This window comes from Homalodisca vitripennis, chromosome 8 (genome assembly GCF_021130785.1).
Source record: "Homalodisca vitripennis isolate AUS2020 chromosome 8, UT_GWSS_2.1, whole genome shotgun sequence".
NCBI classification, from domain to species: Eukaryota; Metazoa; Arthropoda; class Insecta; order Hemiptera; family Cicadellidae; genus Homalodisca; species Homalodisca vitripennis.
Window position 1 is genome coordinate 5,290,898 of NC_060214.1, and position 19,387 is coordinate 5,310,284.

The 19,387-nt window shown below is 34.2% G+C and overlaps 1 protein-coding gene across 1 annotated transcript; it reads right to left on the minus strand.

The window, feature by feature from the left end:
• Positions 1–1,017: 1,017 nt before the first annotated feature.
• LOC124367086 (neurophysin 1-like) lies at positions 1,018–11,756 on the minus strand. The gene is made up of 3 exons (XM_046823739.1): positions 11,585–11,756; positions 8,112–8,319; positions 1,018–1,139 (listed from the first exon to the last, which is right to left on the minus strand). The coding sequence occupies exons 1-3, from the start codon at positions 11,702–11,704 to the stop codon at positions 1,063–1,065; spliced, it is 405 nt and encodes a 134-aa protein (XP_046679695.1). The 5' UTR covers positions 11,705–11,756; the 3' UTR covers positions 1,018–1,062.
• Between the last annotated feature and the right edge of the window lie 7,631 nt (positions 11,757–19,387).

Below are 19,387 nucleotides of genomic sequence, written 5' to 3' on the forward strand. Positions count from 1 at the left end.
TTCTATTAGTAAAAATGTTATAGTCCATGATAAAAGATCTCTAATTTGTATTATTTATAACCTGCTATGAAACTTAACTCTCTGCACTAAAATATATTTTAAATTTAGCATAAACAATAAAATCTGTTTAGTAAAATTGAAATAAACATAATTTAAAAAGGTATAGTAGATTGAAATACCCCTATTTGTCTTGTTTATTAGTCTTATATATAATACATACAACGGGGTGTTCAGAAAACGGTATCACAAACTTCTCTAACTGATAGTACTCATCATTTAAAACAAAAAAGTCATATAAACATATGCCGAGAAATGCTCGTTTAGCCGCATTTTTAGTATTAAAAAAAATCTCTCTTAAACTAGATAAGGTACAGAAACAAAATTTGTCACATAGGTTATAATAATTAAAGGGAAATTATATTTATTTTTCTTATTATTTTCTGTAATATTAAAATATTAGCGTTTGTTGATAGTTGTTAAAGTAAAATACCAAAAACACCACTATTAGGTAGAAAAATCATGATATATCAAAAAGCAGACCATGCATTGACATGACATTTTGTACACAAGTTGGTTTTACTCTCTAGATGCTGGCTAAGAAACGTTTTGAAATAATCACAGTCTAACCACGAAAATACTTGATAATCCTAATGATTTAAACGTAATTTTCTACAAATTTAGAGTTGTTGAAATATTACAATGATCCTTAAGTTCGCAAGTATATTATTAGAACTTTCACGTTAATGGATTTTTTCGTTATTGGTAATGTTGAATTTCACGAAACATCTATGACTGTACTAAAACGATTTATATGTCGCATAGCAAACAAACAAGTTTTTCTTAACCCTAAAGCGTTCACTAAGAAATGGGTTTTCTAACCGCGTACATTTATGATTCATTCATATACATTCCTCTATTATATAATTACAATACTAACCATTATGATACTTTACTCCATTCACAGTATATTCAGTCATTCATTATTAATGAACAGGGAATACATAAGACAAAGGTAAATTAAAATTAAAATAAAATCAATTTATTGTAAAATTAAAACTGGTTTTATTGAGATGGTTTATCGGCAGGACATATATCTGCAAACGGTTCCATCTCACAGGAGAGGTCAATTTGACAGGATTCTGCAACAGATAAATACAACAGAATATTACTTTGTAGTGTTTAACTCTGATTTTGGAATCACCAGTAATTCTTGAGTTTTCTGTTGGATGTCTATCTGAAATGTTATTCCAGTCCTAAAACGGTTAGAATATGTTTGCACTTTACTCTATCCCATACAAGAAAGTACTGTGATCTTCAAAACATATAATTTAATTTGCAATTGATATTTGTGTCAGTAACATTTCCCGAAGTCAAGTCAGTTTTAGGAAAATGTCTATATATAAGTGTATGTATGAGAATGTACATAAGCATTATTTGACTAAATGGACGAGTTTTGATAAAATTGGATTGAGGGTATAGTTAGTAAATACATGAATAATTTACTAACTTTTCAAACGTTTAAAAATTTGCTATTTTTTTATCCATAAAGAAAAAAAAGATTTTATAGTGAACTTTGAAAATGATTTTAATGGCCTAAAATGCACCTCGATTGAAATTAAATTTCCATGTTATGTAATGAAAGATTGAGTTTTGTTATTGTGTAAAGGGCAATTAATTAAAAGCTTGATATGGACATACACATTGAGTGTTGTTGATGACAGCATGCAAGTCGGATTGTTTAATATCTCAAAAAGTCTTTTTATATAAACATTTAAGGGAATATCTGAAAATGGCAACTCATTTAATTTTAAAAAATAGGCTTTCCAAATTTTCTTAATTTGTTTTCTAGGTCTATTTAATAGCCAAGACTAAAAAAAAGATTTTTATTACTTTTATATATTGGGTCAGAATTTTTTTTATGAACAATTTTGTTAATACATATAAATCGATATAACTCAAGTTTTAGTAATCGGATTTTGATGAACAACATGCCATTTTATCGGTAAAAATGTTTTCTAAAAATTTTGTTAGAATGAAATCTTTACACAATTATATAATTTTTTTACAAGCATTTATATGCATTTTCTTATAGTAAAATGTTTTATTATAAATACAAATATATATATATATATATCAATTTGTATTTAACCTATGATTACAATTCTACCTAAATATTTATTTAATACTATTTAGAACACTTTGTAAAAATTTCAATCATATAGCTTTTATAGTTTTTTAGTAATATCAAATTATATGTGGAAAAACATGAAAAAATTGATCTGCGGAAGACGGTCATTGAAAGCTAGGCCTACTACTACACTGTTCATAGAATACTTATTGATATAAAAGGCCAAAAATATGTTCTTCACTCAGAAACAATGCTTTAATGCATTTTCATAGTTTAAAAAAAGAATAAAATTAAAAAAATTAATTTTTTAAAATTTTTCTTGATTTTCAGTGCCGTATCCCCTTAAAAGATTTTTGAACCAAATAGATTATTATTTCTCCTTCAATCCATTGAGGGCCAGATGTTTTTATAAGTTAAAACAGAAATTGCAGGCATTTCTCTATAACAACGAAAAACACCAGAGCGGAAATGCTAATTTAAAACTTACTTAGAAAACTTTGAAACTGGTAAAAAGATTTTTTCATTACAGAAAGTTTGCTCTATTTTCTAATATAAAAACCTGCTGCCATACAATAATATTTATATAGAACAGTTGATTAAATTTGACAGGCTCTTTCAATTAATATTTCACAACTTAATAGACTAAGGATTTTTTGCTATTTTAAAGACCAGTGGGGCATAGTCTTGAGGGATTTTTGAAATAAGAAGTCATCCCAGGGACGATAACAATGTCCATGTAAAATTTCCGTACAATCGTTTGAATAGTTATCATGTGAAAGTAAAACAAACAAACAAAGGCACTGTTGCATTTATAATATTAGGATTAGGATAGGTTGAAAAGTAAGGAAAGTAATGTCTTATTTTACCAGGCGAAGTTAGGGCTAAGAAGCCCTCTCTAACACTTAACCAGGGGACCAACGGCTTAAAGGTGACTTCTGAACCACCACCAATGGCTGGGTAGGCGGGCTGCTTGTGACAGGATCACTCAGCGGTCACCCATCCAAGCAGCAGCCACACTCGATGTGACGTTGCTTAATTCGGTTATCTCGCGATAACCGCTGTACCCGCTACACTACCATTGGCTAGTTGTCATACTTTGTTAATTTTTATGTACGGTAATTATTATTTACTTTAACATATGCTTGCAAAACTCCTAAAGAAGGTGTAGCACTACATGTGAATATAGTCAGCTCTTTGAGGGTTAGATAGTTATCAGGTAATCAAAAGGGTCAAAAAGTAAAGGGCCAGTCCGACCACCTGTGTCTGTCTGTGTGGTAACCCTTTTGTTAAATTCTGCTCAGTTGAAACAGGTTCTGTTAGTTAAACTCTGTTGTATCAGTTTATTCTATGGTTGGTTTTAATACTTGGTCAGACAGTACTATGATGAAAAATAGAACAAGTTGTATGTAAACATGTATTCTCCATATTTCAGTTCCTTAAATGGGCCAAGTAATTTACTAACAATATGGTGTAAAAATGTACCATTGGAGTTCAGTCAAGCAATTACTAAATGCCATTCTTCATATTTTATGTATTGGTTTTGGAAATAACTTTTAGATCGGACTCCCCAATTTCGTCATTAAATCGTTTCTGTATTTACCTTATAGGAATGTGTAAAGAATCAAATGTACACACCCAAAGTTTCTACAACGATGAGCATTTGAAACACATTGTTATTGTAGAGGTACATTCAGATTCTTCATAATTTATTTTCAACAGCAAAAATATAATGTTTACCACATTGAAGAATAATTCTGATCTGTTGCTGTTCCGATTTCTTTTTCCGAGTGTCCACAAAACTTCTAATCATATTAAACCTTTTAATCAATCCTGTCCAAGAATTTGGTTCTTAAAAATAAAAATATTCAGTAGGTTTTCCTTTATAGTTCGAAATATAATTTACTTTTTTTTATGTATCAACAGCTTTTTCAACATTTCAGGTGTAAATTCCATTATTATCTAGTAAATTTTCAAATAACTATGAAATTCCTGACACAATGTAAAGTTATAGTGAAATATACATATTAACACCTTTAATGCTACACGAGTCGAGTCATGAACTGACTTAAAGACAGCAGGAGGTAATAATAATGAGCTGAGTTTACAGCAGTCAATGTTTTGAAATCTTAAAGCAGCCAATATCTCTTTATAAACAAAGCAACTCACAAGAAACAAAACATGTTTGTCGTATTGTTATTAACGTTGAATAAAAAGTTGTAACTCTCTAAATAAAACTTTCTTCATAAGGATAAACTATTTTATTCCTTACTAGCAGTTACCCGCAGCTTTGCACGCAATTTTGTTTGTTTTGTATCTGCATGAGCACTTCTGGTTGAAGTTATTTATATTTCCGAAGCCAATGTTGAATTTGACTTCTTTCCATAATCAAAAATATATTTATAGTAATTTTAATTTACTTTGGTTTAGTAATTTTTGTTCCAAAGCTGATTTTGCCTCTCTCCTGATCAAGAAAATATATATCTCTGAGAAGCCTACTTCTGTCAAAAAAGAACTAAGATGGGTTTTATCAGTCTTTAAATTATTTTAGAACATGTAGAGCTGGAATTGGTATATTAGTTGAAAAGAACAGTCCAGCGAAATTTCATCTAGCATAGTTCTTGCGTACTGCTTCAAAGGGAGTCTTTGTGGTCAAATTCTGAAATTCTTTTCTTTTAGGACATTTTATAAGGTAGATTAGTACTTACTTAATCGCTGAAATCTGAAACTTAAAAATTATTGGTTTTCTTTAGACATTTTACTCACTACAAATGTAACCTGAGACAACTCAAAGCATTGCTGGATGACCTTCCCTAGGTGCTTCACCCATCTAGACTTGCCGTCCATCCTCAAACTCTGCCAACCACTACGTCTTTATTGTTCATTTACTTGTCATCAACTTTACTCCTTTATTTTTCTTTGTACATTACTAGTGTCTTAATTCTAATATAGTTAAAAACAATTTCCAAATATCTTATTCTAAATAAACTTAAGGTAACATTGTCGAGTCTTAGGAGGTAGGAGAAAAGTCAATCAAGTGTCAATAAATTACTAAAATACTAAATAACATGCAATAATGGTAATAAATAGTTAAAATCGTCAATATATACTAAATAACATGCAATAAATAAATAAATAACTATAAAAACACATGGAAGTTCAGTCTTGCCACTGCTTGGACGCCGGATACATGGGTGACATATATGTCGTCTCGGCTCCAGCGAATGGCCTCGGAGACGCAGCGACGGGAGAGGGATGTGCCGTATCTACGGTGAACCCCGAGGCGTGCCAGGGTCCCCCCAGTTGGCGCTGTCCCACGCACCCAGGGAGCCGACGATGAAGGCGTCCACGGAAGTCCTGTAGCCTCCGGCCGTCAGCATCCGGGCGAGTGGTCCATAGGTGTCCAGCTTCCTCTCCCGCGCAGCCTCGATGGCCCGCCAGCCGTCCTCATACGGAGTGGCGATGTCGACGATCTTGATAATCTTGTTGTGGGCGTCGATCATCACCACATCCGGACGGCAACGCACCATCTCCTCCGGGAAAATCGTCTCGGCCTTGGAGCAGCGCTTGCAGGGGCACCCCGCTGGTTCACGCGGACCTCAACTCCCTCCGTAGGTCTGATGGCAGCGACGAGGAGATCCTGGACAGCGTTGTGCCTTCGCGTGATGCCAGTAGCGAGGCTGGAGGTGCAGTGGCAGAGCACGTGGGCGGTGGTCTCATCATGTTGACCACACCGCCTACACGCCGATCGTTGACTCCCCAGCGTCGACAGCCGTTGAGAGGGAGAACATTCAACCTGGCCCCGGTGAACAAACCGCCAGTCCGCAAAGCGTGTGTAGCGTCCCTCGTGCAGCATGTGGTTGGCAGTGGCGCAGGTGGTGGTGACCCTGGCCACCCTTCCCTGGTCGGGTTTCGCGGAAAGGATGGCCCTGAAGTGCTGCTGCAGCGAGGAGCGCAGATTGGCGGACAGCGTGTGACGGGAGCCCCTGTCAACGATCCTGAGGGCCCTATCCCCAGGGATCGTGATTTGAAATGTTGCCCTGCTGCCGGCACACCAACCCCAGCGCAGGTCAGGCAGGCGTTTCTTCAGCCGATTCAAAGCCGCCCGCGCGGCAGAAAAAGTGGTGGCGACATTGGAGTTCCCGGGGAAGTCGCCCGTTGAGGTATCCCACAAGGAACTCCATTCCAGCGCGGGCGGCACTCCTCTGGCCCGCAGAGGCCGCCAATCCCTCCAGCGCAATCGAGGCCACCCTGGCATCCGGTGAGGTGAGGAGCCCTGAACGTGTGGTTGATGGCGGGCCAGGTCCGAGAGGTCAGCCAGCGGGACGAGTCCAGCCCCGCCGCAGGAAGGTGGAAGATAGACCAACTCGGCACTGGCGCGTGAAGGGACGTTGAAGATCTTCTTCACACCACACTTGATCTTACTGTCCAGGCTCCTAAGTGCAGTCTTGCGGATCCGCGCGGTCTTGAGGTTAAACTCCAGCTGCGGAACGATGAAGGTCCGCAAGGCGTGCAGCTTCTGCCAAGGCGCCAGCACACTCCGAAGGACGGCCTCAGTCTCAGCTTCCAACCTGGCAATGGTGGCGACCGGGGTTTGATCCACCTTCATCCCGGTGGGGACTCCAAGGTGTTGGTAGGAATCCCCCTCGCCGAGGACCCGAAGCGGCGCACCGTAGATCCGGAAGACTGACGGTCTAGTAGTCCTCCGGGCAACATGGAGCGTGGCACACTTGGTGGGCTTGAACCGGAGTCCAACCCACGTCGCAGCTGGGACGACGACGTCCAGCAGTGCCTGAAGAGACGCCTCCGACCTCGCCACAAGGGCGAGGTCAATCGGCGTATGGCCAGGACGCTGACGCTGGTGCCGTGGAGTACTGCTCCATGCTGGTCCTCCAGTGCAGTACACTTCATAAAATGTACCATTCTCCCCATCACTAAAGAGTATGCTAAAATACACTAATGATTCTGCTCTCCATTAGTCATTGGGATATTTGTCTCAGAAGCTGCTTTGAGGGGAACTATCCCCTCTGACACAGTTGAGTTCAGTTTACTCACAATAAATAGACAACATAAACAAACTATGCTTACACAGAACAGTTGATTACATTTGGCAGGCTCATTCAATTAATATTACACAAATTTAGAGAAAAAGAAGGCACTTTTCGCTCCTTTAAAAAACCGGTGGGGCTTAGCCCTATTTTTTTATGTCAGGGATTTTCGAACTAAGAATGGGCCTATATTCATCCCAGGGACCATAAGAATGTCCATGTAAAATTTCAGTACAGTCAGTTGAGTAGTTTAGGCATGAAAGAAAAGCATCAAACAAAGGCACTTTCTCATTTATAATGTTATTAGGATTTTTATATGATGTAAACACAATAGTCAGATGTAGTTATATAATTTTTAGTCTGAAAAATGCAACTCCCTATTTTAAATAAATAATGTTCAAGACTGCTAGTAAACAGAATATAAGTACTAATTATTTTTATTTCACAAATTTTATCTATACTTATTACAGCAAATGATCAATGAGCAAATATATATATATATATATATATATATATATATATATATATATATATATATATATTATATATATATATATTAATATAAAAGTGTGTATGTGTATGTTATCATATTCCAAGCAACAAATACAACACTAGAAGATGTTTTGAATAATCTTCACTCTTTTGTTAGTTCCAGAAATAATTGTTTTTAAGTCTGGTTTAATGACTATTATTTATGAAAAATAGGTTTATAACAATTAAGTTAATCTAAATTCAGCAATATAAATTATACAAAACCAATGTTGGCTGAATATAAGGCAAGCCAAAGTTTTTCTTTTTGAGTTTAAATTCTTGTTATAATTCCCTTTTATAAATGGCAAGTGGAACCTTCACTTCTTGTTCTGTCATATTTTAGTATTGAGATATTTCAAAATTTGTGTAAATATGCCTGATTTGAGGTGAAGGGAAGTAGAACCTACCAGAATTGCAGCAGACACCATCAGTGGCACAGACGCCCGGACCGGAGGGGGTGATACAAGGCTTGCCGTGTGGGCTGGGACCTTTTGCTGCACCTGCACACTGTCTCACTATTCTAGGAGTGGCTATCAGACAGCCCAGGCGCGGGCCACAGCAAACGGCAGGGCCTAGGCAGCGGCCCTGTAGTCCAGGTCCACAGCGAAGACATGCCTACATAGCAACCAAACTCAGAGGATATGTTGGATTGTTTGTTAAATTCCTTGATGAGATTAATGTTGATCAGAAACCAATTTATGTTTTTACTTTTATCTTTTTTTCCTAATTTTCTTTTTCTTGACTTGAATTTATTTTTAATGTTATGTATTCATTTCTGATTTTAACCTCCTTGCAGTGCCGCATTTCCCTATAGGCCCACTAGGCCCAGGCCTAGGGCGCAAAATTTTAGGGGGCGCATAAATTTTAAAGTACACAAAAGAAAAAAGTTGCGGCGGCGGGTGGTGTTGGCGCTCGGCGGGGCGGGTGGCCAAGGTCAACTAGGTCCGGGGTGCGACGTTGACTCATTCATTGGTTCATTGCTTTTATTTATTCAAAACACTCCTCTATATATATATATATATATATATATATATATATATATATATATATACTATTGTAATTATCTTTCATCAAAATTACGTAATTAAGAAATTTACTGGATTTCTACGTCAGTGTAATCAGAGTCCTCTGGGGGGGGGGGGCGCTCTTTGGTCTGTAGGCCTAGGGGCGCCGAATTTGTAAATGCGGCCCTGCCTCCTTGAATCGATTGCCAACAGCTAAAAATTTGGTTGCTGACCGATAGTGTGCTAACACTACCAACAATAGTGTCCAGCACCTATTCTCGGCATTAGTTCTCCGCACTCTCAGAACTTGACCTCGGCTCGCAGACTCCACACCTCACCACCTGGCTGAAACTCTAAGTGACCTGTTTCTAAGATATCTACGTCTGAAAATCCCAGTGTCTTTTGGTTATTTGTAAATCATTAATGTGAAAAGGACAAGGACAAGGAGTTTAATGTAAACTGAGCAAGAAAAATTCCGATCTTATTTTAAATTCAGAAACAGTCTTCCTGAAGTCCAGATTTCATTAAAGCTCACAAAAAGGGAAGTTGCTGGAAAATTTATTGTTGCATTTGGAAATATTTTTGTAACGTTGTTGGTAATATTTCTGTAATGATGACACTTCCGAGATCTGAATGCCTGTGGATGCTTGAGCTGAAACATTTCTTGACTGGTACTAGCTCTAGTAGTTAGACCAAGTATCAGCCGTCTTCATCCCAGATAAACTCGCTGTTTACAGAACTGACACAAGTTAAAATGTAAACTCAAAAACAAAAGTAGAGGAGATAGTTTGCACTTGCTCTAACAAAGCCTAATTTGCTTTCAGGAGATCTTACTTAGGTGTTTCTCCAGAAAACAAATATAGGAATTTAGATGCGCGCATGGAACCCAAATACTACCTTTTCAACAAAGAAACGCTACCTGTGTGGCGGGTTGTGTTTACGTGCCAGCCACTGAGATCACGGTTCAAAAATCACTTTAACATCAGTTTAACCTCGCCATTTCGGTTTCCCCATAAGTATCAACAAATAAATTATTTTGAAAAACATGTTAAACAAAACTATAACAATTTGTAATTTGTTGAGAAAAAACAAGGATGTGTCCTTTTATTGCTATTATTTGGATTTCTTTAAATATTTAACGTTCAGTGACTTCAATAACATTTAATTTATTAAGAGGCTTGAAAAAATATAATTTCCTAATATCAAATGTGTCTTACAATGGTCTATTTCATAAACGTTTTTCAATCCCGCTCAACTGGTCCTCTTATGGGTCACTGACATTGCTATCTGTAAATCTCCAATTGATAGAATAAAGGATTCTATAATATCCTCTTCAATTAATAATTTTCTGTTATTTGCTGTCCTTTGCTAACTAAACTCCAGGACCTTTACCACCTCAAACTTTTCTCACAACCCTTAGCTCCTCCCTCAATAATTTTGCAGTCGGTATTTGATGTGCTATAGTGCGAAAGTTGTAGGTATACTAGTCTCATCACTATACATTTATCGAAGTCATTTAAATTAGTAACTCTTTTACGTCGTTGTCGGATTTTATTTGGTGTTGTAAAACTTACCTCACACTGATTACTAACCTTTAATTTTTTAATCTTACTGTTTATTTGAGTAGCAACTCGCTCTGATACACCAGTTGCAGCAGCAGTTCTTTGACGAGCCTTCGATAACAGAATATTAACAGTTTGATGGTCTGCCTCTACCTTCATAAATTTCTAAACATTACTCAAGATTCAGCAAACCTGACTATGAATAATTCTACCTTTGACTTTTGACTTTAACTCGTCAGATATTATCAGTAAAGCACAGAACAAACTGATTTTAGTAAGCATGATGAGTTATTTATGTCAATATGATTCCTAGAAAGGATGCTGCCGATGAGCCACAGGAAATGTTTTCGGAACAAAGCGCATAACGTTATTCCGCCACTCACATACTCAAGGCCAGACGTGCTGGTAAAGTCCTCTGTTTGTACAATAGTATATGGGTGAAATATGACTTACGTCAAGTTAAGAATTTTCAGTTCTTTTTAAAATTTACTTTTCCCTCTGAATTAATCATAATACCTTCAGCACTTATCTTGAAAGATGATAAAATTTTCTGTTAACTCTAGAAATTTACAAGGCCAGAGTTACTCTGAAGTTCATTATCATTAACTAACCATAAAAACGCAAATTGTACAGGTTTGAAGTTTATTATTATGCATCCGAAAGTTTTATTATCAATTTAAGGTAACAACGCTTCAAAGTCTTTTAAGTTTCTTCTATTTTTTTTACATGTCTATCAAGTTTGATTTTTGTTTGTTTTGGAAGGAGTATAAACTTTTGTCATGGTGTAGTCCAAACTGAACTTTGCATTAGATGAATGACTTGCAGAATGAGTGCTACCTATAGTCTTGATACTAGTTAATGTAACAAATGTACATATTCTATTACCAGGCTCAGTTAGCGAAACAAATGATCTTACAGTTTAATATAAATTCAATTTACTGCACCTTTTCTGAATTAAACTTCTTAAGATACTAACACATTCATACTTTAATCTTTTAGCAGTAGTTTTGAAATATTTGAAAAGTGGGATATACAAAGTTGTTCTTGTGTGGAATAATTCACTTCTATAGTTCAGTCTTGATTGTTTTATTTCTACCAATGAGTTCAGCACAAAATAACCACGAATCTTGCCTTCCTCTGGAACAGAGAGAATTAGAGCGGCTGTAAACGTTCATTTAGCGCTAAGTTTGTAGTACTGGAGAGTTGACGTAAAATTTACATTAAATTAAAATTATCACTGAAAAGTGTACAAACCTAAACTTAAACAAAATATCACTTGCTAACAAAAAAGGTTGCTGTATATACTAGACTCACTATTTCAGTTCCCAAAGTGTTGTCTACAGTAGATATACTGCGTTTGCCACCCTTTGGACAGTTGGTAATCAAGCATGCAGTGGCAAGACTGCAGAATGTCAGCACCACGGCTCCTCGCATCTTCTAGGTCCTTAAGTCCTGGAAAACCAAGTCGAAGCTAGAGCTGAAAAGTCAAAAACCGAGCAAACATAGCTAGAGGTTGAGTGGCCTTGGGTATTTACAGATTTAAGCCTTCGATGTATGACATAAGTAACATAATGGGAGTAGAAGCCGAGGAAACAGGTCTGCGGTTGATGAGGCTCACGACTAGCACAATTTACCACATCATGGTTTCATTGCGACACAGATATATACGTCGTTAATAACAAAATGGGAGAAGTTGGAGCTGGAAAATTCTCTCAGTTTGTTAAGGCTCTCTATCACCACATAAAAATAACTTTGAAATTATTATGAGGAATCTTTCTTTTATAATAATAATGTTGCAATAAGTGGGCCATTTTTGTAAAAGTCTTCTAACATTCTTACTATAAACGTAAAAAGTATTCAAGTAATCAATATTGAATAGTTTACATTTTTCTAATCTTTCTGGTCCAATTTCAAAAGGCTGCGAATGGCAGCAGATGACCTGTATCATGCAACAAATGGAAGACCAGAAATTTGGTTTAATCTAGAAACTACTAATACTAAATTGAAAATAGGCATGGTGTTGGATATTCATGAAACATATTTTTATGTGTGTAACATATCTAACATTTCACTTTAACTTTTGCATTCACTCACTTTGAGATATAGGCCTGTCAAAAAATAAAGATTTTCGCTTTTTCGTATTAAGTGATGTTTGGCAAAACACACACACACACACACACACACACATTTTTAAACAATATTTTTAAACAACTAAATCATATGATTAGTTGAAAATTTAGGCCAAAAGCTAACGACAAATTAATCATATAGTTAAAGGCACTTTATGTCTTACGCCTCAACACTAAAAACATTTACTACTCTCTATAAGCATATGGAGGAATTTCAAATTCTGAAAGGATGTCCTTTTTTAATATAATATAATATATATATATATAATATTATTTTTTAATATAATATTTAACATAAGTCCTAAAAAAACTAAGTTTTTTTGTAAACTGATAGTTCAAATGAAATAAAACCCTGTCTACAATAACAAGTAATAAAAGTAATGTTAAAATAATAATGGAAGTTACGTGGTAAATTAGCTTATATTAAATTAACTTATCCAAAGACAGGGAATATAGTTAACAATGAACGTTTGGTTTTTCTTTGCTTTATATATACAGATTGCACGTGTTTGTGTAGGTCATAATTTATCTATGTCCCATTTACTGCAGTTCATCATCATTTATTCTGATTTTAAATGTTTCATTGCTAAAAAGCTATTGAGAGAATAGTTACTACTAAAAGTTGTTCAAGATCATTAAGTTTATGTTTTTCAATTGCGATCATGTTATTAATTAGTGAAACATTACTTTTAAATGCCCAGCTAAAGGTGAAACAGCAAATAGATCGTTTCCTTTTCTGATACAGCTATGAGTAATCAATACAAAGGTTTATTGCTATGGCAGTGCTGTGTTGGGAAAGATATACTCAATTAAAATATAACGATGTTCATTTAGGCAGAACGCTTACTTTGCGGATCAAAGTAACGATACGTGTAAACATTTATTACTGAAACAGGTCTACATATATTTTTAATACTCAAGGTCACATTAAATTTAAAATTTAATATTTTAAAAATGAATAAGTTTTATAATATCTATTCAACGTACTTTTATAAAGATAATAAAGCCTAAATTATTCTCCCTTGTTAAAATACAAGGGAAAAATTGCACTAAATTTCACATGAAACCGATTAGTCGATAGCTAAATGAACCAAATATATAAGTGAACCTATTCATCCAAACCCCCTTAAATTGGTATAGTTTTATGGGGGGCTAGAAGAGGGACCTGTTTAAACCAATTTTTATATTCTTACATTCTCCAACCCATTTATCGCTTATCCAAAATTTTTCCTTGCTCACCGACATATCGTATTTTTTAGAATTGACATATTTTATGTCCTTATAAGTGATTAACTATTAATTAAGATTTGCATGTCACTAGCCTGCGTAAAGACTGATTCGCAAAGAGTATTATCTATTACCACTCTACTAATGTACCATATCATTAGATATATATCAATGCAGTAAGGTTTAAATTCTGTAAGCTCAAAACACATTTTGTTTAATTATCAGGTTCCCAAAACGTCAGAAAACTACTTATTAGACAGTACTTATCTATAGATAATGTAACAAAAAATTATTATAAAGAAACTAGCCGTTACCCGAGGTGTCGCAGACAATTTACTTGGCTTTGAAAGGATATGAGCACAGGCTTGAGGGAATTATATTTCCGACGCCACGCAGTGTTTTGTTTGCCTTGTATATATGATCAATAAAATTTGTCAAAAAGTTTATATTTATGGCCACAGTACTTATGACTCCTGTTTTAGTATTACTATTCTATAAATTTGTATAAACTGCATTAGTGTGATTTAATTTTATTGCAATGAATTATAACAAGTACTTGCTCCACATATTTATTAGGTTAGAAAATCCTTAAAAAAAAACTCTTCATTGGTTGCCTTTTTTATAAATAATGTCTCTAAAACTCATCATCTTTGGGTTTTATATGTGAACAGGTAGCTCTCACAAAGTTGTAGCGGATATGAGGATAAATACTTTTTAGCGGATATAAGGATAAATAGTATTTAGCAGATATGAGAAGAAATAATGTTAACCCAACTATATTACTTATGCTCTATTATTGATATCATGTGGTACTTACAGTATTGAAGATTGGGTGCCTGAAATTGTTACTAGTAATGTTGCTTCTCAACATCGTTTGTACTTGAAAATATATCAAATATTTACAGATACATTTAACTTGTATTCGTAAAAAAAAAAACACTTAAGGAAGTTGTAAAATGTTTTCCATTCTGAAGTTAAGGAATTTCTATTCATTGAACAATCAATGTTATTCGTGAGTGCCTTGAACGACGTCGTATTCGTTTTTAATGTGCGAATAGCATTGCATGTTTCCAATCGACGTCCCTTAGTAAGTTTTGTTAATCCATTTCTGTGTATTCGCACGATAAACACTTTACACTGCAGACTCTAGAGAAATAAGATTGAATTCTACATTAGGTACTTTTGTAAACTTTAAACATTGTAGGAATTAATTATTGTTTATTTACAAAATTATTACATGTAACTTCTATGTGAAACCAACACTTGGGTTACAAAAAGATGAAGTGTGACGGTTTGAGAACGTGTAACTCCAATTTTGAAAATGTAAACTCTAAACAGCTCTAATTTAAATAAGAATCTCAATATCGTAAATTTTTAGATGTGGAAACACTAGGTTGCAGTAACGCGTCTTATCGGAAGTAGTTTGTACCAATTCTAAAAATAGGTATTAAAAAAAGAAACATATTTTACGTAGTGGCTCTATTGTGAAACATTAATACAAAAGTAAAAATGTATAACAACCCTGTTACATTTTCTTGTAATACATGGGAGTAAATTTTCGCAATATTAGTGTAAAGGTGTTTTATTTTTATCAAAATTATTGGGACATAGACTTAACCTAGAAAAGCAATCCATTGTGAACACATGATGCTCAGTGTGTGGGAAGGTTGGAGTGGCCAGAAATCAATTTCAGGACAACAGCTGATCTCCTTAGCTAGATTAAGACTATCTTATTATTTTGTTATCATAATGTTTATTATATTATGTTATAGTAAATAGTATTAGCTTCAATAATACCTTATATTATTGTGCCACTAATGTTGTATAATAGTAGGCAAGTTCTTTGCAGCACTTTAAAGTTTAAGTTTCTTTGCACGCTCATTAACCATATGTGTTACGGTTTTTGATACCTAAAAGAGAGGGTGGATTTCAATTCTTGAAACGCACTGTAATATTTCACAACATATATCAAGCAACGTCGAGCGTGACTGCTGCTTGGATGGGTGGCCGCTGAGCGATCTTGTCCGTGCAAGCAGTCAGCCTACCCGGCCATTGGTGGTGGTTCGGAACTCACCTTTAAGCCGTTGACCTCCAATTTAAGTTTAAAAGATGGCTCTTACAGGTATGGAAGAGTGTTGATGTTTATAAAAAGAGAATTTATAATCTTTCTTCTGTTTGCTTTCCTTTTACACATGTCAAAGGAACAAAACGCTTTGTTGTAGTAGCGCCGATATTATATAACAACAGTATCAGACTGTAATATCTGTCATCTAGTAGCCAACTTGTCTCCAAGGTAACAGAATAACCAATGAGACGGATTCAATTGTTTCATGTACCATCAGTAAAGATGTATAAAACTACGCTTTAAAGAATATTTTGCTGTTGGAAGTATGCTTGATTCTTTATTTTATCTAACTTAAAGAAATGTTATTACCTCTATAAATGTAATAAATGTTACCTAAATTTAGTTATGAAGAAAATTAGGCTTAGGCATGCATTTAAATCCGACTTTTTTAACACCATTTCATGTTCAAGGAGATTATCCTTGTTAATTCTTTCATCAGTTACTTAGATGACGCAGAGAATACATTTAAACTAAGTACTAATTTATGTCAAAAATAAGTAACGTAACATTTTCAGATGCATTAAGTAAAACAATATCATACACATTTAAAATATATTAACTAATACATATGTATATAAACCATTATAGAAAATAAGGTGATATCAAGTTGGATTATATATGCACAAATAACCTTTAGGTTGGTTAGTGTATTGAACAACTGCCTAAGAAATGAATGTTTAGTAACCAGCTTACACTAAAAAATTAAACAAAATTAGTTTTAATAAACGAACATGTGATGTTTTTATGGCTAGGTAATCACATAACAAGAATCCGGTTAAACGTAAGTAAGTTACTTGTTTTCGTAAAGAAGCAATGTTTGTAAAAGAAAATGTAGGTAAACACGTAAAACGTAGGTACGTACAAAAAACTACTTAATATCAATGGAAACATCAAAGGACAGGTAAATTACTTTTTGATGTTTCAAATCTTTTGTATTCAGAATTCATTCAACATGCAGTACGTAACAAATCATCTAGAATAATTTGGGATGGCTAAGACCAGGACCAGGACTTACATAGATGAATTACTTTTATTATTTAGGGGAAGTTTCTCCTCATATTATCTCTTGTTAGCCAACGCAGTTTACATCCTTAACTAACTAACATAATTAACCCTTTGACTAGTATTCCCGCAACGTATGCGAGAGCGCGCCGCGTGCCGCTTGCGGTAATCCCGACACCCGTGCGGGGACCGCTAAGGCACTTAACAGTATTCACGCTACAGTTTCGTGATAAATAACCTTCGGTCTGAATGCGTCTGCGATCTAGCGGAATAGATTAAAAACACTTTTAGTAGTTTCCATCGTTCCCGCTAGATTGCAGGTACATTTACGTCTATTTCTATTCATCTGTCCTTTAGCAACCTAAATAGTGTTCACTCAGCTGTTTCGTGTAACCAGTTAGTTATAATTCTATTGTTTACAAACAATTAATTGTTTACATTTACTTACTTGTAATCAAACTTGTCACTTATTTGTTACAATATTTATTAAAAATTACTGACAATATTTTATTTTATATCCATATTTTGTAAATAGAAAAACGTTTGTGCATAGTTACAATAATTTCTTTATAAAAACAAAACCACTTCAAAAATGTAAAATTGGTTATTTTATACCACATTTCTTATGTATTAAACGCAAAACACTAAAAAATAAAGTAATTAAAAAGTAAAAAACCCCACTTTTAGGACAATTTTACATATGAAAAACCCACCAGTCAAAGGGTTAATCACAGCACAAAACACTGGAACAGTAATGTTAATGGTGTAAAATGAATTTTTATCTTTGTATATGTTTTAATTCCACGATTTTCTTGTTTCGTATTATCCTTAACCAATAAATAGCATTTATACTTTTTATTTCAATACTTTTGTTTGGGCTGTTTTTCATTCTGTCTGTACCCATAGTGTACTGAAAGAATCAAATAAGAATTTAATGCACAAAGTCTTGAACTTCTCAGCCTTAGTTCGTATTGTGCATACATATTTGCTAATAGTTTTACAGTTTATTTTTAATATTATTTCCTAAACTATATCTATCAGATATTTTCCAGTAGGATAAAAACTGACCTTGAGTTTAAAACGGTTTATGCTAGCCGTTTAAGAATAGAATTACTAAAAAAAAACTATTTCTTTTTATTATATTTAACCCTCCAACTGTTATTCCACAAAATTATTTTGGCCATTGCAGCTTCTGTAGTGTTAACCCACAACATTTTGTTGGTCAAAAATTCCCTCGTATAATTACTTTCTACAATATACTCAGGCAACTTATCGATTTAATGCATGCAACACTGGATTTGGGAAGAAAAACGCTGCGGAACAGATAAGTTTTATGGTATTAAAAGAAAGATAATCTAATTTAGTAACACTGTGTATTTTATTGTAGATTTGCATTTTTTCTGGCTGGTGCGCTTTAGTATACTTTATTTTATAAACTTGGTATTTTTCATATATTTGGTTATATTTATGGTTTTCTAAAACTCATAATATTTTCCATTACTTATAAACCATAAATTTATAAATTTTGATATTGTACAAGCTTTCAAACCCATTTTATATTTTGCTGCATGAAATTGTTTTGCAAAAGTTTTGAATAGTGGTAAAATGCGACTATTTTACTTTTCGAAAAAATTATTTATGGAGATTATTTCATTGGTGCTTTACAGTTTATATAATTCTGAGTAAGAAAATATGCAATATAATATTTATTCATGGAAAATTGTATTAGCAAAACTTGTTTTACTAAAGTCTTACGTATACGCCCTATTTTCAGAATTTATGTGCATCGCTGCTGTTTTTTGTATACTTTTATGATACTTCCATAAATGTATATAATTTTTATGTTTTTCTGAAATCAGTTAAATTTTGACACATAATGGCTATCTATCTCTCTTTTAAACATTTCTCACCATAACTTCATTTGCTAGGTATGGTCACCCCAAATTTAAGAAATATTTTTCGTAAATTTTAAATTTCATAAAAAAAGGTTTTTAGTACAGATATTTTATGGTCATTTTTACCATATAGTGTAATTCTATATTTCATCCTAAACACAAAAATATATAATTCTATATACATATATACAGGGTGATTCAAAACTAAACAGCAATCTCTCGGGAGCTTATTCTATAGCTAAAAAAAAGTAAAAAAGTTGCATTTTTGTGCGTCTGTTTTATTTTTAAATAAAGCTAAATTTCAATACCTATTATTAATTTTTTTTCCTAAGTAATTCACATGAATCTTTTCAGAATTAAATGTTCTACAAATCTGTTTAAGAAAAAAATTACCTTTATTTAACATTTATGGAAGTAATCTTACGTTAAACACAAAAATGTGTTATTTCTTTGCACCAATTCTTGTGTTTTACGTAAGATATCTCTGAAAGTATTGCATTTACAGCTCTGGGACGAATTTTAATAAATTTTTCAGATATAAAAACATAAAAAACAATCGTATTTGTATCTTTGTAACTACCTTTACCATTTTTATACGGCCTGACTTCACCAAGGGTTCTGAAATCCGGGCGAAATCTTTCGCTAGGCGTAACTCGCTAACGAAGCGTTTCCGGGCATATGGTTATATGAACTTTTTTACTCGTTTTTTAGCTATAGAATAAGCTCTCGAGAGATTGCC